Below are 26,104 nucleotides of genomic sequence, written 5' to 3' on the forward strand. Positions count from 1 at the left end.
GCTGACTTCATTGAAAACCGCAGCATTTCAATCTCTAATCTTGAAGCTGATGTATGTGCAGTTCTATCGGTATTCACGAAGATATGAACGTACGGCAGATAATATGAGCACAGTTTAAATGGGTGTAGGGCTTTCAATTTCAATCGATTTTACTCAGTATGTGGAGAATAAATATGTCCGTATGTATCTACCTATGTAGGCGCGTTCAATTAGTTCATTGCAACTAGCGTGGGTTTGACATGATATCTAGATCCAAATACCAACGGCCAAGTGAATGAGACAGGGATCATTTGAATAGCTAATTTTAAAGCTGACGTGTCGATTATTCTATCCTTATATAGGTATGAGGCGATTGTCTCACAAACCACTGTTAATTCGACTCGTCGGTAAATACGTGCAACGAATAGTAGGTAATCGGCATAGATACCCTAGAATTAGGCATTATGTAAAAAATTTCGACGTAAGTGATCCTCAAATACATGACCGTTTGTCGAATATTATTTGAAATAATGGCCCGCGGTTAGGGCGGGGTGATTTCTAGTTATGTTTCTCGACGTTCGAAACAACGTGCCATGTGATCTCGTTGAGCCAATCAGAGCTCGCTTCGAGATGGTAGAACCAAGACGATAAAACGGTCGCGCTTTCTCGGATGCCGCCACATCTCCGTCATCATTGTTCAGACCAGCTTCATCGCCAGCTGCTCTAAACCATTTTAAAATCTACAGTGCCACCAGCAGTCGTTAGCAAGTTCTCACGACTTCTTCTTTCGATACTTCGATAAACTAAATTATCAACTTTCCAAGATGGTAAGTAGAGTAGCCTAATTACATATATTTACACTGAAGTGCGTACATACGTATGCGTATCATCCGCGGCCGCACGCACTTCACGATCTGATCTCCAGAAATCGGATAGCCGGGCGATATCGATCAGGCCTCTTATTTTGGCCTGGATTATTTTCCAAGCGAAGCGAACGTATATATCGCCAAATAGTGTACATGCCGTAATAAAATTGTATGGAACGAAAGAGATGTGAACAAAAGTTAAGAGCTGTATCAAATTATTATCGTAACGTTTTTCCAATCTACTGACTGCTGGACACTCACTGATTGTGTGATTTATCATCGGAAATGAGCGGTTCTTATTTTTTACTCATAGGGTTTTCAATAACATCATTTCTCTACCCGTGCGATTCTAATTCCGGTTTAATATGGACTTAAAATTCTAGCCAAGCGTATGAACGGCTTATGGTAATCCGTCGACAGCGCTCGCCAGGTAGAAGTTTTGTCAAGGTGAGACAGAGGTGTGACGCGGCCATTTGCCCGGGCGGACGTCTTTCGTTCTTTTTCCTAACGGTATTTGATGGCGAGTTGCGCGAAAGGGGGTTACGTCTCCTGTTCTATACTATAAGCATACTCGTACCAAAAATTCATTTCAACCATTACCTTTCGTAGCTTTTAAATCATATCAACGGTTAGGTTAGTTTTCAATTGTTTTCTCTAGATAATGTGTTGAATCGTCCAAGTCGCTACAAAACACTCTTGATTACCATTACCTTTGTTTATTTTTTTTTCAATACGTTGAGTTGATCCGTCTAAACTGACTAAAAGCAACGCTAAAGGTGCAGTTTCTTAACCCCTGATACGCAATGAGGGTAAAATCGCCCCTCCCCCCCCCCCATCTTGTACTCTTGAAGCAGACTGTACGGATTGAACCCCTTCACCGTTCATTCTTACTTGTTTACTTTAATTTAATTACTTTCATAATAAAACCATTTTCTGCGGAATTATATTTACTTTAATTAAAAAAAAAAATGTCGCTAGCTTTATTAGAAACTGAGATATTTCAAATTAATTTGCAGTGGGTATTTTTTACACTCATTGATACGAGAGGTATACAGTTCGGATGTTTGCCTGTCAGGAGTTAAATTGTGCTCAACGCAGGCTTGACATTGATATATGGAGTATTTTTTTCCGAATAAATGTTCGAAGTTTACAATGAAAGGCGTTTTGATTAATATTACTGTACTCTTGTAACTGCTGTATTTCTTGTAACTGTTATATGAATTTTTTTTTCCATAAATCACCCCATACCAATATTTATGTATTAATTTTTTGCAGCGTGAGTGTATTTCAATCCACGTTGGACAAGCCGGAGTCCAAATTGGTAATGCCTGTTGGGAACTTTACTGCCTTGAGCATGGAATTCAGCCTGATGGGCAGATGCCGTCCGACAAATTGCTGGGAGCTGTGGACGACAGTTTTAACACTTTCTTTAGTGAGACCGGAGCCGGTAAACACGTACCGAGGGCCGTGTTCGTTGACCTGGAACCGACCGTTGTCGGTATGTCCGGATTTGACTTAGATATTTGAAATATGTTTATAGGAATATGGAAATATAGTAAAATATGTAGAAAGGATACAATAGGATATAACAGTACTATAGGAAGTATGAAAAACCAGCTGTAAAATCAACATTTTTCGCGGAACTTTTCATCACCGAACAAACCAATCCAAATTTTAATATCTATCATTTGAATATAAAGTCCGATAAATTTCGGATTTTTTTATTGAGCCGTTTCTAAGATTATCGCGAGTTTGTTGTAAAAGACAGATAGACAGAAATCTTCAAAAAAAAAAACTGTTTTTCGAATACTAGAGGCCTGAAAACGTTGATCCGTTGAAATTAGAATACGTCATTTTCAATCGAAAACAACACATTTCTCACAATACGATTAGGTGACGAAAACTGAAACGGATGCAACCTGTTGTTTGTATCGTTAGATTTGATAGTCTTGAAACATTATTAAAAAACAAGAAATCGATGTATAGTATAGGTAAGAAGTTCAAAATCTTTGTATCGATAGAATTGTTCTTGTTATATTAAAAAATATAATTAATTATGTATTTTATTTGCAATTGTAGACGAAGTACGAACTGGAACTTACCGTCAGTTGTTCCATCCTGAACAGTTGATCACTGGTAAGGAGGATGCTGCGAACAACTATGCTCGTGGTCACTACACCATAGGTAAAGAGATTGTCGATCTGGTGCTGGACCGCATCCGGAAGTTGGCCGACCAATGCACGGGACTGCAAGGATTTCTAATTTTCCACTCATTCGGAGGAGGCACCGGATCAGGTTTTACTTCCCTACTTATGGAGCGACTTTCCGTCGATTATGGAAAGAAGTCGAAGCTGGAATTCGCCATCTACCCCGCCCCACAGGTTTCCACCGCTGTCGTTGAGCCATACAACTCGATCCTGACCACGCATACAACCCTTGAGCACTCTGACTGCGCATTCATGGTTGACAACGAGGCCATTTATGATATCTGCCGCCGAAATCTGGACATTGAGAGGCCGACATACACAAACCTGAACAGACTTATCGGCCAGATTGTATCCTCCATCACCGCTTCCCTGAGATTCGACGGTGCCCTGAACGTCGACCTTACCGAGTTCCAGACCAACTTGGTACCCTACCCTCGTATCCACTTCCCTCTGGTCACTTACGCTCCGGTCATCTCCGCCGAAAAGGCATACCACGAACAGTTGTCCGTTGGGGAGATTACCAACGCTTGTTTCGAGCCAGCTAACCAGATGGTCAAGTGCGACCCTCGTCACGGCAAATACATGGCTTGCTGCATGCTGTACAGAGGCGATGTAGTCCCGAAAGACGTAAACGCGGCCATTGCCACTATCAAGACCAAGCGCACGATTCAATTCGTCGACTGGTGTCCCACCGGTTTCAAGGTCGGTATCAATTACCAGCCCCCGACCGTCGTTCCGGGTGGTGACTTGGCCAAGGTGCAACGTGCCGTCTGCATGTTGTCCAACACCACGGCCATCGCCGAGGCCTGGGCTCGTCTTGACCACAAGTTCGACCTGATGTACGCCAAGCGTGCCTTCGTCCACTGGTACGTCGGCGAGGGTATGGAGGAGGGCGAGTTCTCCGAGGCACGTGAGGACCTCGCCGCTCTTGAGAAGGACTACGAAGAGGTCGGCATGGACTCTGTTGATGCCGAAGGCGATGGAGCCGAAGAATACTAAACACGACTATTTAAAATAGTCTGAAAAATATACCGTACTGCAATATTAAATATAATCTGATTTCATTCCACAACTCCTATTTTGAAAATAAATTGTTATATGATTTTCCCTTTAAACTGTAAATATTTTCTCGTTGAATTTTACCCTCTTGCATCACGATCAAGCAACTAAAATCCCCCCAAGTGTGCATGTACTACCGAACCAGATTATCCACCTGTCCATGTGGGTTATTCCGTCAACCGTCCAAAGTAACCCGACTATAATAATTATACAAATATCAGATTCCTCATTTTATTTTTAATATTTCCAATCATAAACACTGGTTTGTCCTGTATGCAACGTATCCTGAAGGCAGTTGAAACCTTTGTCTGGTACAAAACCTGTTGCGCAGTAATCGAGCTTAAATTATTCGCCTTACACCATGTTACATGTGTTCCGCGGCATCGCGAAGGGTTAGTTGATATTTACTACCGCATCGATTCCTCCCCCTTGCTTTACACAATCAGTTAAAACATTGGTTTTAGTTTCCTGTTGGTTCTACCGTTTTCACCCGAACGTCATGCTCTTTTAATATTCAGAATATTAATCCTTCGTAACAGACTTCACGAATCTAGAACACAGCATTTCGGGGTCGATCGTTCGATTGACGAAATTTGTGTTTAATCGATATATCTGCTGTAGTAAATCTTTCAGCCTCGCACTACGAATACCTAATTCTAATACATATAAAATTTATTCAAATCAAATCCATCGATGTTTCAAAAATTACTCGATATCAAACCCTGGCGATCAGGGTATCGCGTCCGGTGTTCGATGTACAACGTACTTACGTAACATATGTATCAATGCAGGGTGGAGAGAGAAAACCGCTAGCCCAACTGGCGATAACGATCTATTAATAAAATTTGTCGGGTGATCTTCAAATAGCCTAAATACGCGTAGGTTTTAAACGCGTGCAGTCTGCAGACGAACGTAGGTTTTCGTAGCGAGATTGCTGCAGGAAATTGCCTCCTTCATGTCGTTAATCAATCTACTTAGGTTGTACTCTGTTAGCTACGTTTCCAATAACTTAAAACTGGTGTTCTCCACTGATACAGAGAGTAAGTGTATTGAAGTAGAAACTTATCGGATGCGATCTTTGATCGAGCGCACTTGACATTGTAGGTGAATAGAATTGACAGATTACGGTTTTTTCTCTGCAGGCGCAACGAGCATTGTAGATTGAATAAAGCCAGATGTTTTTAGCCTAATTTGTATTGCATTTGCGAATTGGCAGTTAGCATTTTAATATTAGAATGCAAAACAATTGGTCAAATATCAATTTTTCAAAGAGACAGTCGCGGTGTTTATAGCCATAATGTGTAGTATTACGCAGAGAAGCACATCGATTATGAGGACCTCCACGTGTATAAGTTTTCTGCGTTTAACTTTCAAATATGGATACCTATGCACAAACGAATATCGACTTTATACACCGTGGATATCCGTACTGCGGATATTCAGACATGACGCTGCCTACCCCAACACCTACATAGGGAGCTCGATATTATAACGTGCAGTCAGCGGTATGCCTCTGGGTACAGTAAAATCTTACCGTCCAATCGGAGAATGAAATGAGATTTAACCCATTGCGGCATTGCCTCTCATATATGAGATACCTTTTTTGAATCGGTTACTCAACATTTATATTGAATTTTTGAGATATCGCTGTAATTTTTTTTTTTGCATAATTGGACTTCTAAAATGTCAATGTTCATGTTTTAAGAGGGATTATGATAATTCTGCGAATATAGTGAGCGCTATAAATAAACAAAGTATTGAAAATGCCTGTTTTTACAGAATAAATGTAATTGTTGAAAGGTTATGGAGACCAAAAAAGTGGAACTCTGCAATCTGGAGTTTTTGGGGTCGCTGAAAACGAATCCAACGTTAGAATTTTTAAATTCAGGATGCCGGTTCCAATACCGTGAACTGAGAATATAAAAATTGATCCCATTCGCTCATATTAAATCCGCCATTTTGAATCTTGAAAATTTCTCAGATATTTTTTATATCAATGACCTTGAGAACCTTTATATACCCAGTTTCAAGTAATTTGACTACAAGGAAAAATGTATGCTTCAAAGAGTTGAATCAGAGTGGGATCCCGGTTAAATTTTTCTACCGTGATCATTTTTGTTGATGCTGTGAATGAACAATTATGCAACATGGTCTGTGACCGAAATTTCTGAACCACATGGTACATTATGTCTCGCAATCGAATAATGAAGAAACGAGAGAAAATCGTCGTCAAGCTCACATGCCTATTCTTGGTCTTCGTCGTCTGGGTTGGATCATCACTTATCTGTAACAAAAACGTTAAGTAATATTTACGGGCACTCCAAGATACGCGTGATCGCACCCATACCCAGTACCGTAACAAGAAATTTTTACGATAATGTTAAGTGCTCGGCATTTTTCAGCATACGGACGAGATATGAAAATGAGGAGAGCAGAGAAAGAAAACAACCGTCGAAATTCTCGACATTTTACGTTGGTTCAAAAGTTCTGTAATAATCCATAAACCCGTATACCTTGAACGTTGATGGAAGAATATCACAGGGGTTCTAAAACGTGAAGAATCCTAATTCATCTGATAATATGCATTGCCTAATCGAAAGAATTATTTTTTATTCAATTTCTCCTCGGCGTCGACTGGAGTAATTACTTTATTTTTTGAAAAACCTACTGGGGATGCCCAAGGCGGGGTACGTCATTGCCAAGAAGCCATCCTAGCGAGACACCCCGTATGAGAATGAGCGGATTATTGATCGGACAGGATGTATGAGTCAGAGCGCCCGCGCCCATCGTCGCATGGTTTGTCCGGATGGTAGGGTGACCGGAGTATATATTGCGGCTGGGTGTGCCGGCGGGGTGCTTCTTTCACGAGTGCTCGAAACCTGCAGAGTTTAGGGAAGCTCCATCGCCAGCTTCGTCTGAACCTCTTATTTCACCTCATTGTAATACACGTACTGCGACTTACCGCGAACAATCAAAATGGTAAGTTTCTTTCAAAAAAATCACAACTTTTTTCTCAATTTCGTTTCACTTCTATGTATTTAGTTAGCAGCCATTGCGCATACGACTGTTTTTGGAAATTCACCTTGCTGTGCATTGTGGAACTTTGAGTAACTTGAGGCGCTAGATTGTGGTTCATGTAATTTTGAACGAGCCTTCCTGATGTGACAGGGGTTGGAGCGTTTTTGATGAAAAATCGTGTGAATTAAGTTCATTCCATTCAATATTTGATCTACCTTGTATAAAGGGAACTTTGGATCGAAAGCCTAGTTTTCTTTTTGGATATGATTCAATATTTTTATGGCTGTAGCTGTTACTTCCAGAGAGAGACTGATCCGGCGCGACGGAATTTTCGAGGGCATCGATGGCAAAACTTTAATGGGAGTTCTTCCTGCTCTTTACTAATAAAATAAAGATGTCTTATCGTGTCGTTTGTTCGTACAATTTCTAGCGTGAGTGCATCTCCATCCACGTTGGACAGGCTGGTGTTCAGATTGGCAATGCGTGTTGGGAGCTCTACTGCCTTGAGCATGGTATTCAGCCCGATGGACAGATGCCATCTGACAAAACCATCGGCGGGGGGGATGACAGTTTCAACACCTTTTTCAGCGAGACTGGCGCTGGCAAACACGTTCCCAGGGCGGTGTTCATTGATTTAGAGCCAACAGTTGTGGGTAAGTCCAATGTGTAGCTACAGGCCTGAGGCACGAGCAAAGTTTGCGTATAGCGTAATGAAATGCATAAAGTTGTATGGGAATATTGCGGATGGTGATGCGCCAGTGGAAACATAAAGGCAGCGGTCGTTTGTACGGCTGGTATAAAACGTAATAATTAACAGCGGATCAATCAAAATCAATCTGACATTGAAAGTCCGAGTAATTTATTGGATGTGTTACTTCGTGTAGTATATACTCTGCATATACAAGTAGTAAGCCTAATAACCGGATGAGTTTCGATGTAGTAAGCTCGGCATATTAAAGACACTATTGTATTTTTCGTAGACGAGGTTCGAACCGGGACATACCGCCAACTCTTCCATCCGGAGCAGTTAATCACTGGGAAAGAGGATGCAGCCAACAACTATGCACGTGGCCACTACACCATCGGCAAGGAGATCGTCGATCTGGTGCTGGACCGCATCCGGAAACTGGCCGACCAATGCACCGGACTACAGGGATTCCTGATCTTCCATTCGTTCGGAGGAGGCACGGGATCCGGATTCACTTCTCTTCTCATGGAACGGCTCTCCGTCGATTATGGAAAGAAATCGAAGCTGGAATTCGCAATCTACCCAGCACCCCAGGTTTCCACCGCCGTCGTCGAGCCGTACAACTCGATCCTGACAACCCATACAACCCTCGAGCACTCCGATTGCGCCTTCATGGTCGACAACGAGGCCATTTATGATATCTGCCGCCGAAATCTGGACATTGAGAGGCCAACATACACAAACCTAAACAGACTCATCGGCCAGATTGTATCCTCCATCACCGCCTCCCTAAGATTCGACGGTGCTCTAAACGTCGACCTTACTGAGTTCCAGACCAACTTGGTGCCCTACCCTCGTATCCACTTCCCACTGGTCACTTACGCACCCGTCATCTCTGCAGAGAAGGCGTACCACGAGCAGCTGTCTGTCGGAGAAATCACCAACGCTTGTTTCGAGCCAGCTAACCAGATGGTCAAGTGTGACCCCCGTCATGGCAAATACATGGCTTGCTGCATGCTGTACAGAGGTGACGTAGTTCCAAAAGACGTCAATGCCGCCATCGCCACCATTAAGACCAAACGATCAATTCAGTTCGTCGACTGGTGTCCCACCGGTTTCAAGGTCGGCATTAACTACCAGCCCCCAACCGTCGTTCCCGGTGGTGACTTGGCCAAGGTGCAACGTGCCGTCTGCATGTTGTCCAACACCACGGCCATCGCCGAGGCATGGGCTCGTCTTGACCACAAGTTCGATCTGATGTACGCCAAGCGCGCTTTTGTCCACTGGTACGTCGGCGAGGGTATGGAGGAGGGTGAATTCTCAGAGGCTCGTGAGGATCTTGCAGCCCTTGAGAAGGACTACGAAGAGGTCGGCATGGACTCCGCCGAGGGAGAGGGCGAAGGAGCAGAAGAATTCTAAACCCGCAGCTAATTCTTGAGAATTTACCAAAAGTTGAGCGCTGCATCTGTATCACAGGCTTTATTCTGCACGATAAAAATCTCGTTTCTAACGTCTTACGACGAAACTCAAGCTATCTTTTCTAACTCGTGTAACGCTGAAAAACATTGATGGAAATAAAACCAATTCTAACCCAATTCAAACACTATCAATAATTTTTTACTGCCTCATCTATTACATCCTCTAGCTACAGATGAAGAGTTTTCATTGGGACCTTCTACACCATTCCAATTTTTAGGTATTATAGCTACGTAAATGTATAACTTCAAATAATATCTGTGTGTTATATACCTACGATAAATAAGCTGAACAAACTGACGTAATACCTCCCCGTTTCCATTAAAGGTTATTAAAGGAACGCAAATAATACAATCTTGTAATTATTAAATTTCATGCATATACATAAGAGCTGCTCACAGTTGATACTTTAGCTCTAGAGATTCGTGGAAGTGAAACCACGGAATTTTTACTTACACACTCGTATCTTCCGGTCATGCTTACGCCACTGTAAATCATACACGTGAAATGCAATGAGTGTAAAATATATGGTCGCCGTCAGCTCAGTACGCGTGATCGTTCACTCCAAACACGGCAAGTCGACCATATCCGTGGGCAGAGCTATAAATCGGGATGACGCAATTTATGTTTATTTGGAAGGTGGACGTTCCTGATTTCGAGCCATCCATGCATTCGCAATGACGATAGAAATTCATCCCTATAATTCAATTCCAATTTAAAACGCAAGAATATCGCCAGCGCTGAACAAAATCAAGTTGGATCAACGTTGATCGAATATTCGAATACTCCAAAACTGGAAAAACATAACACAAGCCATCTATCATACACATAATGGAGAATGGTCACGCCAGTGTATCTTCAAGGTTATGTAGGATTTTAGGCGACCATTTTTAATTGGTTAATTAGTTCAGCCTGGTTCAGCAGTACCATCGCGCACTCGGATTAGCAACATTGACAACAGGAATGTAAGTCGTGTTGTATACGATCAGGCGAGGCACGTAACACTGCTCGGAAACGCTCGATACTGAAGTTAATCGTTACAAAGCACTCTCTTCTCTCACAATACACCCATCATGATAATGACGCTGTGGTAATTTTGAGTGTAGAAAGTACCAAAGGGCAAAGACATTGTTGGCAATTTAACTAGGCTCATTCGTTATTCGACAATATCAAAACGTTGGAATACCTTTTAGATGAGAAAACGTGTCGGTTTAACAGTTTTAAATTCAGTCCAACCCGATAAAAGACGCTTGAATTAGTTATTACTGCCGATGTATCAATGAAAAAACTTTGTGAAAAATTATACTTGGGAAATAAAATAAAATAAAGTATATGTAGCATTATTCGACCACCCAAAGATAATGTGAGACTCTCTTTGAGATGTGCTTCTTTAATTTCATTTCACACGATAAAAGCAGGCTTAAACCGTTACGAGATAGCAGCTTCCTGGTAAATTAATATCGCCGGTTTCCTGTTAGAATGGAACGTGTAGTATCTGTAGGTATACCACGCACGTATATACCTATGTATACGGGTGGATACGTACGTACCATGCGTGGTGTACCAAAATACAGTGTATCAATGTGCGATGCACTAAATACATGTGAATATGCGGCTAGTAGAATAATTGTTCTGAAATCGTACGAAAATCTAAACTCAAATTGCGCATTATAAAAGTGTACTTAAAATGTACAGCATAATTGAGCCGAGTGTCGTGTACCTCGGTCGACGCCCCTTCAGCGGTCGGTGTAAAACCCAGCGATTCGTACACGATACTTATACACCTAAACGAGTGGACGAATTGCCTCGTATGTGTATAATATTAGTTAAAAGCTGGGTCGCGTTTGATCGACATTTGCCAAACAATGAACAGAACCGATTGAATGCAAGAGGGTAAACCATCGTATTTATGGCGCAATCCTGGCGATATGTTCGCCAAGTACGTTATTTTCACCAGGCAAAAACGTCCTATTTTACTTAAAAATCGAATGCCGATGACGACTGAGAAGGGACTACTTTGTCCCTGGTGTAGGGGTCGCGCGCAGTCGCAGCTGCGCTCTGCGGACCAATCAGAACGTAACGTCGGTCGTGGAAGGGGTCCGGTATAAAGCTGAGTGGCAGCTGCAATGCGTCAAAGTTTGTTCTTTCGAACCATTACGTTAGCAGTCGTCGACGGTCGTTGGACTTGCGATAGCCGTTTGTAGAAGCTCCATTACCTGCTTCCGCTAACTCTATTGAATCTCCTTGTCCTTCAACTGTCTTTTTTCGCTCTTCCGACAAACACCAATCACTTAATCAACAATGGTGAGTTATATCAGCTCTTTGACCGCAATAAAGGTTTATCGGACTCGCAATTCGCCGCTAGCTGAATTTTGAAGGCTCGTTGCCGACCGCATTGCCTCGCCATTTTGACAAGGGATAAGCCGGCCGGCTCCACCCTTGCTGAGCTGGTGATGAGTCACGATCGTGACCTTATTTGTCGCTATATTTCTGCCTTCACTTCGACGTATGACAATTTTTATTTTCTTGTTCATTTGTTTACGTATGTAATACATTCGATTCATGTAAGTTGGAATAACCCGTGACTTTTCTGGGATTTGAATTTACAATGATTTTATGAGTTCATTCTCGCATCGAGCGTACGTCGCGATCGTATACCGATTAACGCAGTGATGTATTGTTCATACCGAATTAGTAATCTTGAAAAATATTTCGTATCATACAAATTTTCCTTTTATGTTATTAGTGTAATTTTTATATCTGAACTTCAAAAGGATGAAAGGTGATTAATTATGACGTTTTCACGTGCTTTGAGCGGCTCCATGGTGTTTTGAAACAATCTTTTGACTTGCCACGATCGTTCTATGACAAGAAAGCGTGTAATTGTTATTGAACGAGTTTCAAGGCAAACTATACATTAGTCAAACTGAGATTTAGAAGGCCTAGATTAGGCTTCATGCTTAAGATATGGGTCCGATTGAGTTTCCTAAAATGTAACTAAAGAGCGTTCCGGTTCGAAAATGGTTAAAATCGGTGAATTTTTTTGCTCATTTCGACACCTCGTTTCCGTACATAAAACCGAACGGCAGCTTTTTATAAACTGTTACACTGTAGCACGAATAATATTTACTTCGTGCATTGTAGTAAGGATAATATAACAACGAGAAAATCGGAAAGCGTTTTAAATCGATTTTCCGTTGCTGTGGCGTTCTTTCAATGGCGTTGGGAGGTCATGCGTGTAAACGCGTATCCTGTAACGGAAACGCGGTTAACGGTTGAATCGGGTTACATATCATTGTGGTGTTGGTAAGACTGAAATGTAATCGTACGTTTTATACAATTTTAAATATTACGCGGTTCCTGAAGGCTAATTGGGAGGTGGGGGGGATAGCTAAAAAGTAGAGGAAAGTTTACCAATGTTGATATTGAACAGATTAATTTTTAAAAAATCCAAACAACTGTCCAGTCTCAAAAAGGTTCTTATGCAAATGATAATGCATGATAGATACAATATTACAAATAAACCGAGACATTGTTCTTGTAAGCCAAGCGAATAAAGTTGGAGCGAGTACCATTCAGCTGACCGCTGTGTCATACTTCAAAATTTCCGCATTTCGATATGTATGTACTAAAAAAGGGGAATGTATACTATGCTGTTTCATCTGATGCAGGATGTGCCGACATGAATGTGAATACAGAAGTAGATACTCGAAAGTTGTAACAAAGCTGATTCTGTTTTGCTTTAGCGTGAGTGCATCTCAATCCATGTTGGACAAGCTGGTGTCCAGATTGGTAATGCCTGCTGGGAACTCTACTGCCTTGAGCATGGAATTCAGCCCGATGGACAGATGCCATCTGACAAAACGATCGGTGGGGGAGACGACAGCTTTAATACCTTCTTCAGCGAAACTGGAGCTGGAAAACATGTTCCTCGAGCTGTGTTCATTGATTTGGAACCAACGGTTGTTGGTACGTACTGTTAGCGTTCTAATTTATCACGTTTTTTCAGGCATTGGTGACACGAAATAATCGAGTTTTTTATCTTATAATAACCATCTAGAATTTGTTCTAATGTTGTAGATGAAGTCAGGACTGGAACTTACCGCCAGCTTTTCCACCCTGAGCAGTTGATCACTGGCAAAGAGGATGCCGCGAATAACTATGCCCGTGGTCACTACACTATCGGAAAAGAAATTGTCGACCTAGTGTTGGACCGTGTCCGAAAATTGGCCGACCAGTGCACTGGTCTTCAAGGATTCCTGATCTTCCATTCTTTCGGAGGAGGCACTGGATCTGGCTTCACATCTCTGCTTATGGAACGTCTCTCTGTTGACTATGGAAAGAAATCGAAGCTGGAATTCGCAATCTACCCAGCACCCCAGGTTTCCACCGCCGTCGTCGAGCCGTACAACTCGATCCTGACAACCCATACAACCCTCGAGCACTCCGATTGCGCCTTCATGGTCGACAACGAGGCCATTTATGATATCTGCCGCCGAAATCTGGACATTGAGAGGCCAACATACACAAACCTGAACAGACTCATCGGCCAGATTGTATCCTCCATCACCGCCTCCCTAAGATTCGACGGTGCTCTAAACGTCGACCTTACTGAGTTCCAGACCAACTTGGTGCCCTACCCTCGTATCCACTTCCCACTGGTCACTTACGCACCCGTCATCTCTGCAGAGAAGGCGTACCACGAGCAGCTGTCTGTCGGAGAAATCACCAACGCTTGTTTCGAGCCAGCTAACCAGATGGTCAAGTGTGACCCCCGTCATGGCAAATACATGGCTTGTTGCATGCTGTACAGAGGCGATGTAGTCCCGAAAGACGTTAACGCGGCTATTGCCACCATTAAGACCAAGCGCACGATTCAGTTCGTCGACTGGTGTCCCACCGGTTTCAAGGTCGGCATCAACTACCAGCCCCCAACCGTCGTTCCCGGTGGTGACTTGGCCAAGGTGCAACGTGCAGTCTGCATGTTGTCCAACACCACGGCTATCGCTGAGGCCTGGGCTCGTCTTGACCACAAGTTCGATCTGATGTACGCCAAGCGTGCCTTTGTTCACTGGTATGTGGGTGAGGGTATGGAGGAAGGTGAGTTTTCGGAGGCACGTGAGGACCTCGCTGCTCTTGAAAAAGACTACGAAGAGGTTGGCATGGATTCTGCTGAGGGGGAGGGCGAAGGAGCAGAAGAATACTAATCTTGTTCCTGAATGACACAACGATATTTCTCACTTGGTAATTTTCACATTCCCAGTTTTCTTTTCGATTTTATTTTTATTCTGATTCTCACACCTCATGGTATTTTCTGAAAATAAACAGTTTTTGCATCCAATATCTTGACTATTACATGGACCTTGTCACAGCCTTTCCTGTAAATTTCCACACAAATGATTCCGCATAAAGGCACCGCTTCATCTCGAAGATATTGCCATTACCGTTCTTGCGAAATATTCAGTTCATAAAATTGTTATGTATTCCGAATTAATACAAAATGTTAGAGCTATAAATCGTTGACTCATATTTCGTTCAACCATTGCGTCTGAAAATTAAAATTTGTCAATTTGGTACGAAATGACTCGTTCATTACAGAGTTCGAATTGTGTCTCCAAAAAATAATTATTTACAAATGATTTACCAGATTTCATGGAACGTTGTAAATAAAGGGAAACTACAGTTTTTTTTAAGTTGTACAGTACTTTAATTAAATTCGGGGGCACGATATGAAATGTTAAATTTATTACCGTTAGTTAATTACTTGTTTCAATTTCACCCAGGCGTTTACGAATTGCTAGAAGATAGCTATTTATTAATTTATTTGGTATGGCGGTGACGTTTATTAATACATAAAACAGTATCACAAATATACAAGAAGCTGTAAAATAATATAGATCCCAGAAGATATTGTGTACCGAAAATTGTTACAAATATTTATCTCTGTGGTGTACATGCATTACGTTTAAGCATTTGTTTGCATCAGATACCATATATGATACGGTATGTACCTACAGCTATATCTCGTAAAAAAAAGTGAGTTAGTAAGAAGGAGTAACCAGATTTTTGCATGGTAAGAATAAAGGAAATAAAGTAAAGAGAAACTTCATACGTTCACCTGGATCTAGCTCAACCTACGTATTTGAAAGACAAATTTTGTACATATTTAGTGAGGGACGGACTTGAAATATATAAAATAAAAAACAACATTGTAAGAATGTGTAATTATAAATACACATAATTTAGTTACATTGCGCGATTATTGAACGGAAAAAAAAAACAATGCTCATTTGTCTGGAACCGTCACTGAGTTTTGAATAGAGGGCTCAGTTCAATCTTGAAACTGTATAAGTACTACACGCATATTTAAAACAAAGTAGTATCAATCACTTATAGTGAATAATGATTTAAAATTAAGGGGTATGTAACGTAAAAATATACTTTCCATGCGATTGTTATAAGACCAGTTATTGAAATCTGAAATTACGACCATCAACTAGAAAATATCACATTATATAATATCTATCAACAAATACCATCGATGGCCTAGAATTTGCAATGGGTAACATGTAAATATGTGAGAATGTACGAGGCTGATTTGTTTTCTGATTGACTCAACAACATTCGGACTTTTCAATATAAGCTAAAAGTCACCAGCTGTAGGAACAGACCTACACAGCTCTATGGTTTTATAAAATTGAGGCTTTGCTAAAACCAACTATGTAGTGATAAGAAAAATAACGTCAAAACGAACTAAAAATTAGCGACTCGCCACTTTCCTTAGCATAATGTTAAAATTACGATATCACCGTACAAAATCACGACAAGTTTTCAAAGTGCACACGTTCAGTTCCACTTATACTCATGGGTTCTGTAACATATATTAGTTCCTAGCTACCAGTACTCTGAACTGCTGGAAAAAAATGATCAACAAATGATCCGAAAAATTTTTTCCACTACAGACTCAGCAAGCACTTACCCTGCCAATTTTACCGTACCGTACCCTCTTGTTGTCGGAATCAAGAGGGTTCAGCCAACTTCTCGTGATATGAAAATTACGCTCGTTAAATTTTTCTTTGCCCAGGTATTCCAGCTTCGACAGTTCCGCGTTTCTGTATCAATGAAAATTACAAAATTTCTTAGGTATTATCGTTACGAGATCCAGCATTGACGCCGAACCTGCACTTAATTTACAAAAAATATCAATGTCTGAATCCTTTAGTCCTAAATTATTCTCTCGTATGCAAAATCTGCATATTAACTTTCGTTTCGTTTTATAGACATGCCCCGTACTCACCAGTTTGTGAAGTTTTCCTTTGTTTATACTGAGATTTCGTTTTCCAATTATCGAGAGGTCCAAATCCTCGACATTTCTCACATGCATAGTTTGATTTTATGATAGAATATTGCTTGGTAGAATGAGTAGAAGAAAAAAATTTCCAAGTGAGAAAGTTTAGGGACATAGCAATCAGTCTATGGAGTAAAGGAAACTGGAATCGTAAGTTTCTCCATCCCCTGAAGTCTTTGTTATCAAAATTCTAGAAATTTCTCTGAAACAGATAATGAGTAATCAGTTTTCTCAATTGAATTTCTGAACTAAACTAAATAGTTGCATAATTCAAAGCCGTAAATCGAAGTCACAAAATTTATCTCTCAGTACAGAATTTAGGTCGCCGTGAACTTGTTTTTTATTGACAAGATTTCAAATCATTAGGTGACCAAGAAAAGCATTAATTACATTTGAAAAAAATAAACTACATTACCTCTTCATAATCATCTGGCCGCCTAGCGCTGGCTGGATAATAGTCAACGATCAAGGGACGTGGTCTTTGCCCAATTCCAGATGGTTGATGAAGACCACAAGCTTGTTCTTCATTAGTAATAACAGAAACTAGAGTTCTGACTACTTGTTCATCGAGTTGCGACATAGGTTTGCTTGGAGTTTTCATTCGTCTAAGGAACAGAGCGTTCCACTTCTGTCGCAGGTGTAAAATAAGTTGAGCTGCTTCAGGGTCCAATTTGAATACTACCCAGTCGTCCAATTTCAAAATTGTTGTTCCCTCTTGTGCCTCATCTGCCTCAGAGTCCGACTCACTCTCAGGAATAGCTAATATGTAAAAAAATCATTGTTCAGCTCTGAATGTCCGAGGAACAGACGAAAAAAATTCCAAAAATTTTCCGCCTTACTTTCGGCCTCGTAAATTACGTCCATTGGTAACCGTGCTGGTCCACTAAATAACGCAACTGTGATAGGATTGACGAGGGTAACTGTTTTGACGTGACAGAAACGCCCGGAGCGGCTCATTTCTTCATACAGTAACCAATCGCATGGTAAAGCGTTAACATTAGCAGAGTGGGTCTGTGCGGATGTAGTACGAGGTGATTTTGGGTTATCTCGAAGCGTGGAGGAAGGATGAAAGACTACCTTGACTTCTTTTCTGTAAAATTAATATGTTAAGCTAATGACTTAAAATTCAGGGCTTCCTTTTCAAGATGATTGCAAAGGCAGAAGAAACAGACTTCTAATAATTATTACTAAAGTGAGGAAAAATTAGTTATTTCAATTCGACTGTGCAGTATTATGGTAAATAAGACATTGGAAGTGGTCGATTTTAGATGGCTGATAAGTAAAATAATTAGGTACTGATTTAACACTGACTTTTGTCTTTGATTGGAATTGAAAAAAAGGGAAACTTACTGTGTTCGAAGCTGCGAATGTTCTCTGTCTACCCTGATCAGATTTGGGTACAGTCCAGCTGTAAGTGCTGCTTTCACCACGGCCCAATTCTCGGAGTTCGAGTTGAGGTCGCGGATATCGCCAGAGCCTCTTGCTCTTACAAACCCAGAGGCTCTGAGTTGTCCAAGAAGTTGAGTGCGCATTCCAACGACCATTTCCATCGTTGCAGCAGAGATAAAATTCTTTTCACAAAAGAGCCGCTCTCTACCGTTTGCTCTAGCTGTTTGCCAGCTTTGAAAAGCTCGCAGAACAGCCATGTGGTCTGAATATGTACCTGCTGAAAAATCCTTACGAGACAGAGTGGCTGCACGCTTTTGCGATGGTTGCGAAGGCAAAAGAAACGGATCCCTGAGAGAATTATCAAAGTAAAGAGAAATTTGTTATTTTATCCTGACTGTGCAGTATTATGATAAATAAAACTTTGAAAACATTGAAAGTAATTGATTTTAGAGGGCTAGTTACTAAAATAATTGGATACTGATCTGACACTCACTTGTAAGCAAGACTGCAAACGATGGTGAGAATTGGATCAAGGCATTTCAGCACAACTGCATATAAAAGCATTTTGCCGAGTCGAGGTTCGACAGGTAGATCTAAGAGGTGACTTCCAAGTTCTGTCAGGTCTTCCCACGGATCTAGAGCATCTATAGTCTTCAGGAGTTGAACAGCGTTGCGGGTAACAGCGTTAGACGGCGGTTCCAATGCTCTGTCCAAGAATTCAGCTATTGGAGTATTCCCAGGAGCCAAGTGTTTGGTATAGAGGCACAATTCCTGTAGCGGTAGCCTAAGTATTTCCGGCGTTTGGTAAGGCTGCATGGAATTGAATCTGACCGAAGAGAATAGACGGAAGCAAATCCCATTCTGACATCTGCCAGCCCTTCCTTTACGTTGCTTGGCACATGCCTGCGATATCCAGTTGGATCTGAGTGTGCAAACTCCAGACATAGCATCAAAAGACTTCTCCTTCACTTTCCCGGAGTCAATGACATACACAACATCATCGATTGTTATGCTAGTCTCCGCTATGTTAGTGGACAGTATTATCTTACGCGTCCCCTGAGGACTAGGTCTGAAAACTCGCTTTTGGTCACAAGTCTGCATGTTGGAGTGCAGGACAAACAAATTGTAGCGGAATCTTTCGCTCATCCTCTTCTCTTCGGCGTTTATCCTCTCTCTCATAGTCACTATGTCGTCATACCCAGGTAAGAAAACAAGAATTGATCCATACGGCATCTTCGTGTGTATGTGAAGAATTAGAGAAAACATCAAATCGTAGTCAACATTCTCATCATTGAATGTGTGATGGTAAACGTCGAGAAGCATTTTGTCTTCTTCCGAAATGGGGATGTTTTTATCAAGAGGAACATCCTCGTACGCCGTTTCACAGTCGTATGTCTTCATATAGGCTTCTATAAGCTCGGCACATTCAACCTGGTTCATTTTTCTTGCCCAGTCCAAAGCCGTCCATTCATTAACCGAGCGTATATTAAGATTTGCTCCAAGATTTAAGAGACGCTCCGTTGTGTCGATGCACCCTCTTCCTGCTGCAACCATCAGCGGTGTTACCGACGTCTTTGAGTGCTGGTAATCAACAGAAACATTTTCCGACTGTATGAAATACAGTAACTGTGTGAAGTTGTCTTCGCCACCACACAGCCACGCTTCTGATATTGACCGATCCATTTTATCTACCAGTCTTGGCTCAAGCTCAACTCTTTCAGGTACGGGTTGATTTTGCTGGCCCAGAATTGGTGCTGGTATTAAATTTCTTTCAGATATGTAATTGATGGTTGAGTTTGCAGGCTTGTATTGGGTCCAAGACTCTAGAACCTTCTTCTGGTCCTTTTTGTTGACCATTTTTTCCTTCTTAGCTGACATATCCTTAGTCATGTAGTTAGTCACTTTGAGAATATCCTCGAGATACAATACCTCGACGTCGTAAAGTCTGCCAGGGACGTTAATTACTGAGCAGTGGTTGAAGTACTTCAGAAATATGCTTGTATCCATAGTGGCACTCATCAGGACAACTTTTAGAGATCTAAACTTAACTAGGGCATCCTTTAGTGCGATTAAAAGAAAATCACAAAATCTATCTCGCTCATGAATCTCATCTACGATTATATGCGTTATTGTAGCCAACGCCGAATCACCACCCATTAATGTTCTGAGCAGAACACCGTTGGTGCAATAAGTGAGCAACGTTTTCGGAGATACTCTGCTCTCCAGCCTTATTTGATACCCAAATGTTTGCCCAATTTTTTCATCTCTTTCAAAAGCTACTCTCTCTGCTACCGAGACTGCTGACAGTCTTCTAGGCTGAGTGCATATTATTCTGCATGTTTGATTCCTCTGCTGACAGTAGTCTAGGATGAACTGAGGAACTTGGGTTGTTTTTCCACTTCCCGTCTCTCCTGCTATTATAATTACTTGGCTTGATGGTAGAACCTGCATTATCTCCTCTCTCATATTATAGACTGGTAGACATTCGCGAAATGGTAAAACATCCATATTTGTCTTAAGCTGTGGTACCTGCGGTATTCCGCCATTCAAACGGCCCATTGCTTTCGTATTCGTGTTGACTGTAAATAATATTTATTGGGAATTGATGTGTGTTGTAATGGTATTAAATTGAAATACATCAACAGTTTACCTGCAAAATTTAGTTTCAAGATATCTCTTTGAAAATTACTAAGTAAATTTACCTTCTGTGTTAATAATGCGTTCCCTCTCTGTAGGTGGGAGTAAATCCTGTCTCTCCTTATTGCTCAAGGGAAATTTCTGTATTAAATTATAAATCCCTTGTCGTGAGGACTTTTGTAGCTTTATTATGGCATCTGCTTGAACAATAGTTGATCCTTCCCGCTTGTAAACAGTTAAAAATCTGTTGGTTCCTTTCCTATTGCAAACGAAAAAAAAATATGATAAAATGTAATTGCGTGTACCAAGCTTATATTAGAGTTCCAGCTACGCATGTATGTCTTTCAATATTTGTTCTCTATTTACCCGCGACTTTTCGACTTGAGTCCATGTTCTCTGGCAAGATCATGGATATAAGCTCTTTCCTCAGCCGTATAAGAAGACGGAAATTCTAATTCTTTTTGTTCCGGAGCAGCCAGAAGCTTTCTGATTGTTAAATTCACTGCGATTCTGGTGTCCTCACCAATCGCTGGTTTCTTCTGTTGCTTTCGTCTTGGCATGTTGGATTTTACAGTATTAAGACAGGATGAACTAACTGCAAAAATAAAACGTTGAAATTAAAAAAAAAAAAACAGAAAATTTATCAATTTTTGTCTTCATTGGAAGGAAAATTGATTATTATATTAAACGAACAAAACTAAAGACTGTGGTAAATGTGATTTCTTACTTGAAGATTAAAAATCACTAATGGTTGAATGTTGGGTAAATAAGATATTACAAATAATAAGGATTGCAACAATACTGTAAAGTTATTTGAAACCAACAAGATACATTGATCTTTCTTCCAGAATAATTTATTTATTTATTTATAAATAATCAACAGGTAAGACTGTCCTATACATATGGTAAATAGTTAAGCTGTTATCAATAGGTGCAGAAATATAATTTATATCATATGACGAGTACACAAGCTTTGGCAATCACTTACTCACTAATACTATACAACATACATTGAAATTTTGCAGTATAATTCCACAGACTAGTTTTAGAGCGGTACATAATGTTACAGTTCTTAACCCCTTCACCTACAATATTGTTGATTATGGGCCCGCGCGTTCGGAACTTAAATCGTATGTTAAGGGGTTAATATGGGCCGGCAGTGCATTCCAAGTTTTCGAAAAAAGAAAGCGTTTTGAATAAAAATAATGTTCTACTATTATCTTAACAACACGCTAAGGAACATTTCTCAAATAGATTAAATAACATTAATGAAAACAACCGTAACAGGTATTCGTAAATTTTTGCAAAACATTGGAGGTAGAACTAATTGGATACATTGGTGGAAGCACAAATTTTTGCAAAACATTGTAGGCAGGAACTGATTGTATACATTGGTGAAAGCAGAAGGCAAGCATGAACACATGTATCGTACAAGGCACACGCGACACTGATAAAATAACGAATCTACTAAAAGGATTCGATCAATTTTTGGTAAAAGAAAATTAATTTGCGATTGTTAACTACATACCTCACAGCGAAGCTGGCTTAGATGATCAGACGTATTGCTTCGGAATCGAAGGATCGAACAGAACGACACTTACAACCTAATAAAAGAATCTTTCGGTATCGCTGCATCGGACCATCCCTAGAACTGCGTGCATATGTATCTAGTTGTTATAAAGCTGTGCATGACGCTTTTGAGTGTATGACGCGAGGTAAATTTTCGGTTAAGAACCGATTGTTGCCATGTAGGCTGAAAACAATGACAGAACCGAGAACCGAATCTGATTCCAATTTTTACAGCAAAACTACACACTCTGGCGTATGCGCACTGGGCATTTAATGCATTCTGAAAAAGCCCCGTTCTTCTTTCAGCGGGAAATTAGATGTATTGACGATAATTTCTAGATGCTTATTTTTAACCACTGGCAGAAATTTTACCGCTAATTAAACTGGGCACAAGGCTAATTCTACTTGTATTCATTTTATGGACTTTAAACAGCGGGGAAAAAACGCCTGTTTCTAGCAGCGTAAAAGAGAGTGAAAAAATAGATTCTGGGGATCAAAAAATTTATTTATTCCTTACAAAGGAAATTAGATTTGGCGAGGCTCAGGAATAACAGCATAAACAAGTAATAAAGTAAAGTACAAACGTCATCTTTGATCTCACTTGTTGTATGACTGCCTTTCGCGGTTAAGGTAGAAACCGACTTGACCACATTTTGTGGTCCAGTTTTGGAATCAAGGTGACCTTCTTCTATCTGTTTTTTTCAAGATGAAGCTTCCTAACCTTTCAATTTTCATCTAACCTAATCTAACAGCGAATGAAACGTCAAAAAAGCAAAGTTACCTCTTAACGTGGATTTACCGAATTAGTTTAAAGTGTAAAAAATGATGTCCCAATATTCTCGTAATGTATGGAAAAAAGTAGGAAAAACGTAGCGGATACATTTATACGCACATTTTGGATAGTAAAAAATGAAAAGATAAAGTAAATTGATAACTTTCATCTAGTATCGGTAACAAAAGTAGATGAACAATTGATAAGAAAATATTTAAAGTAGCCAAACTTCACTTTTATTACAAAACAGTTCAAAAGTGCACATCTACAGATTGATATCGTGAATTATAACAATGAGTGAGCAAGGTGAATCCACAGTTGTTGTGGTGAAGGCAAAGCCAGTAAGAAGGGTTTATAAGGCCCCGGTGAGGGTAAATAAAATACCCCCTGAGCAGCTAAACGACCCATTGCTAAATGCGGCCATTGCAGTTTTGCCGACAAATTATAACTTTGAAATTCACAAAACAATATGGAGAATAAAAGAACTCAAGTCACAAAGAGTAGCTCTTCAAATGCCTGAAGGTCTCCTTATTTTTGCGACCACCATTTCTGACATTATAGAAGAATTCACTTGCGCTGAAACTGTCATTATGGGAGACGTTACTTATGGTACGATTACAATCAAAATTGTTTTAGATTTGTGTTTTTTCAGTTTTAGTTTGCATTATAATCTCACTTCAAGTTTGTTTTTTATTCCGAAACTTCAAATTTTATGGTATATCGTCTCTAGGCCATTGAATTTCCAAATATGTTAAAATTAAATATGATGAATAATACATTGACAAAATCTATGCTTGATTGAAGCTATAATCTCAAATATTCAGATTTAGTAAATTTAAACTCTTTTACCAAATAGGACAACAATGACGTCTGACGATGAATGTTTCTTCCAGGTGCTTGCTGCATTGACGATTATACGGCAAAGGCTCTCGGGGTCGATCTGCTTGTCCATTATGGTCATTCCTGCCTAATACCAGTTGACAAAACAGTGGGAATCAAAGTCCTGTATATATTTGTTGATATAAAAATCGATGCAATGCATTGCATAGAGTCTTTGCAGGCAAACTTGTCGGTAACAACGAAAATAGCATTAGTCAGCACTATTCAATTTGCCTCAACGCTCCAGGCTGTCGCTATCGAGATGAGAAAAGCTGGATATGAAGTTACCGTACCACAAAGCAGACCTCTTAGCCCTGGCGAAGTAAACGTCTTAAAATGATTGACTAACCATAATATATTAATGAATGTGTTCATTAATTTCTTTCATTTCTTAATCAGGTGCTCGGGTGTACGGCGCCTCAGATTCGCTGCGCAGATGCGGTCATATACTTGGGAGACGGTCGTTTTCATTTGGAGGCAGCAATGATTGCGAACCCCAAATTGCGGGCCTATCGTTACGATCCTTATGACAAGAGTTTAACTGAGGAATTCTATGACCATGAAAGAATGCGAAGTAATAGACGAACCGCGATTGAAACTTCTAAAAGTGCGGAGAAATTTGGACTTATACTAGGCACCCTGGGTCGACAGGGAAATCCCGATGTATTGAAGACTATTGAGAAACGGATCAAAGTATTGAAGAAAGAAGCCGTTATTATTCTTCTTTCAGAAATATTTCCTGATAAGCTAAAGTTATTTGACGATATTGATGCATTTATACAGGTACGATACTTAGCTTGCTATGGAAATTATACATTGTCTGTCTTTTTTCCTCAGATATATATAACTTGAGATTACCTTTCTTTTGTGTAACGTTCGAGGCTGTTCAAGTTTTGCGAGTTTAACATCGGTTTTCTTTATATCACACACTTTGTTTCATAGGTCGCATGTCCAAGGCTGAGCATAGATTGGGGTACAGCATTTGAAAAGCCTTTACTGACGCCCTACGAGGGCTCAGTTTCTTTGAAGCTAGCAGAGTTGGACAATGACAGACCATACCCTATGGACTTTTATGCCTCTGCAAGTTTAGGCCCGTGGACACCAAACCATAAACCTGCAGATTTAGAAAAACAGACCGATGCATGCTGTGGAAAGTGCAAGGAAGTCAAATAGCCAATATTCAATATATGAAAAATAAATGTCTTTTCTATCCTATTTGATATTTGTATTGAAATGTTAATACTTAGTTTTAATGATGTATCTAGTGAATGCAAGAATCAGAAATATTTTGTAATTACTGGGAATATCGACCGTGAAATGCAGGTAAACGGTATACCCTTCAGATTATCGTTTGAACTTTTTCCGTTCACTAGTCTCAAAGTTGTATGCTTAACTTTGCCTAATCTACGTCGTTATCCAGAAGATAAGAGGAAATAGGATTTTCACTATTTGAAATGAAAAATAGTTTGAAATTGAAGATTCACTTGACATTCCGCGTGTAATTTGTTGTTGGTACGCGTACATTATTTGCCAGTACCGTCTCCTGAACAAATACAGTCTTGAATTTGCGATGTAACATCAGTAATTGCGGGATGTTGTTATTGAGAGTAATAAACATGATCTTAAAACAAACTAAATCAAGTCTGTAATTGTTGAACTCTGGTGTAAGCTGCGAAGCTCTGTGATCCATTGCTTCATTATCCAAAATGCGGAAGTGATTCAAAGCCAAAGCTAAGCTTAGCTGGACTTTGTTCATCACGTGGGCGTTTTTGTCCCCCATCTCTGTAATCGATTTCTATTTGAATAACAATATCAGGCAACAGGTGTGGTGGAAAAAATTCATTTTGACTGGGAATCAGCCCCGGCCTCACCTAAATAGCGGCGCGTTTGCGCCGCCCGATATGCGCAGCCGCGCGAATCTTCGACGCGTCGCGTCGCATCCCCGCAACATGAGGCCGGGATGTTGTCGCGATAATGGGTACAGATAAAGGAGCCGCGTGGGCGACTGACGTCATACGCCCACCTGTAGGCACGTAAACGCTCAACAAACCAACCCCTGTATTTTCCCACATATCGGGTGTGCGTTGCAGGAATGTAATTCGCGCAGAATGACGATAACGAATCGATTTGTGTTGACACAATTATTACCACAAGGCTCGTTGACTCGAGAAACATGGTTTGTAGGGATTTGACCTTATTTTTCGAAATATTTTTGAA

General features: G+C 40.5%; 5 protein-coding genes across 5 annotated transcripts; 4 read left to right on the plus strand and 1 right to left on the minus strand.

The window, feature by feature from the left end:
• The first annotated feature begins 647 nt into the window (after positions 1–647).
• LOC124183123 (tubulin alpha-1 chain-like) lies at positions 648–4,167 on the plus strand. Its single transcript, XM_046571193.1, has 3 exons — positions 648–806; positions 2,121–2,343; positions 2,925–4,167. The coding sequence occupies exons 1-3, from the start codon at positions 804–806 to the stop codon at positions 4,049–4,051; spliced, it is 1,353 nt and encodes a 450-aa protein (XP_046427149.1). The 5' UTR covers positions 648–803; the 3' UTR covers positions 4,052–4,167.
• A 2,767-nt stretch (positions 4,168–6,934) lies between these two features.
• LOC124182282 (tubulin alpha-1 chain-like) lies at positions 6,935–9,412 on the plus strand. The gene is made up of 3 exons (XM_046569316.1): positions 6,935–7,090; positions 7,560–7,782; positions 8,110–9,412. Exons 1-3 carry the CDS (start codon positions 7,088–7,090, stop codon positions 9,234–9,236), a joined length of 1,353 nt encoding a protein of 450 aa, XP_046425272.1. The 5' UTR covers positions 6,935–7,087; the 3' UTR covers positions 9,237–9,412.
• A 2,008-nt stretch (positions 9,413–11,420) lies between these two features.
• Positions 11,421–14,634, plus strand: LOC124184035 (tubulin alpha-1 chain). The gene is made up of 3 exons (XM_046573362.1): positions 11,421–11,597; positions 13,040–13,262; positions 13,374–14,634. Exons 1-3 carry the CDS (start codon positions 11,595–11,597, stop codon positions 14,498–14,500), a joined length of 1,353 nt encoding a protein of 450 aa, XP_046429318.1. The 5' UTR covers positions 11,421–11,594; the 3' UTR covers positions 14,501–14,634.
• Positions 14,635–14,752: 118 nt separating this feature from the next.
• Positions 14,753–22,832, minus strand: LOC124184034 (3'-5' RNA helicase YTHDC2-like). Its single transcript, XM_046573361.1, has 10 exons — positions 22,754–22,832; positions 22,196–22,318; positions 21,034–21,262; positions 20,733–20,926; positions 18,524–20,609; positions 17,992–18,378; positions 17,481–17,731; positions 17,057–17,400; positions 16,591–16,843; positions 14,753–16,405 (listed from the first exon to the last, which is right to left on the minus strand). Exons 3-9 carry the CDS (start codon positions 21,225–21,227, stop codon positions 16,832–16,834), a joined length of 3,468 nt encoding a protein of 1,155 aa, XP_046429317.1. The 5' UTR covers positions 21,228–21,262; positions 22,196–22,318; positions 22,754–22,832; the 3' UTR covers positions 14,753–16,405; positions 16,591–16,831.
• A 98-nt stretch (positions 22,833–22,930) lies between these two features.
• On the plus strand, positions 22,931–25,519 carry LOC124184036 (2-(3-amino-3-carboxypropyl)histidine synthase subunit 1). The gene is made up of 4 exons (XM_046573363.1): positions 22,931–23,617; positions 23,902–24,209; positions 24,287–24,670; positions 24,830–25,519. The coding sequence occupies exons 1-4, from the start codon at positions 23,302–23,304 to the stop codon at positions 25,058–25,060; spliced, it is 1,239 nt and encodes a 412-aa protein (XP_046429319.1). The 5' UTR covers positions 22,931–23,301; the 3' UTR covers positions 25,061–25,519.
• Positions 25,520–26,104: the final 585 nt, after the last annotated feature.

This window comes from Neodiprion fabricii, chromosome 5 (genome assembly GCF_021155785.1).
Source record: "Neodiprion fabricii isolate iyNeoFabr1 chromosome 5, iyNeoFabr1.1, whole genome shotgun sequence".
Classification (NCBI taxonomy): domain Eukaryota; kingdom Metazoa; phylum Arthropoda; class Insecta; order Hymenoptera; family Diprionidae; genus Neodiprion; species Neodiprion fabricii.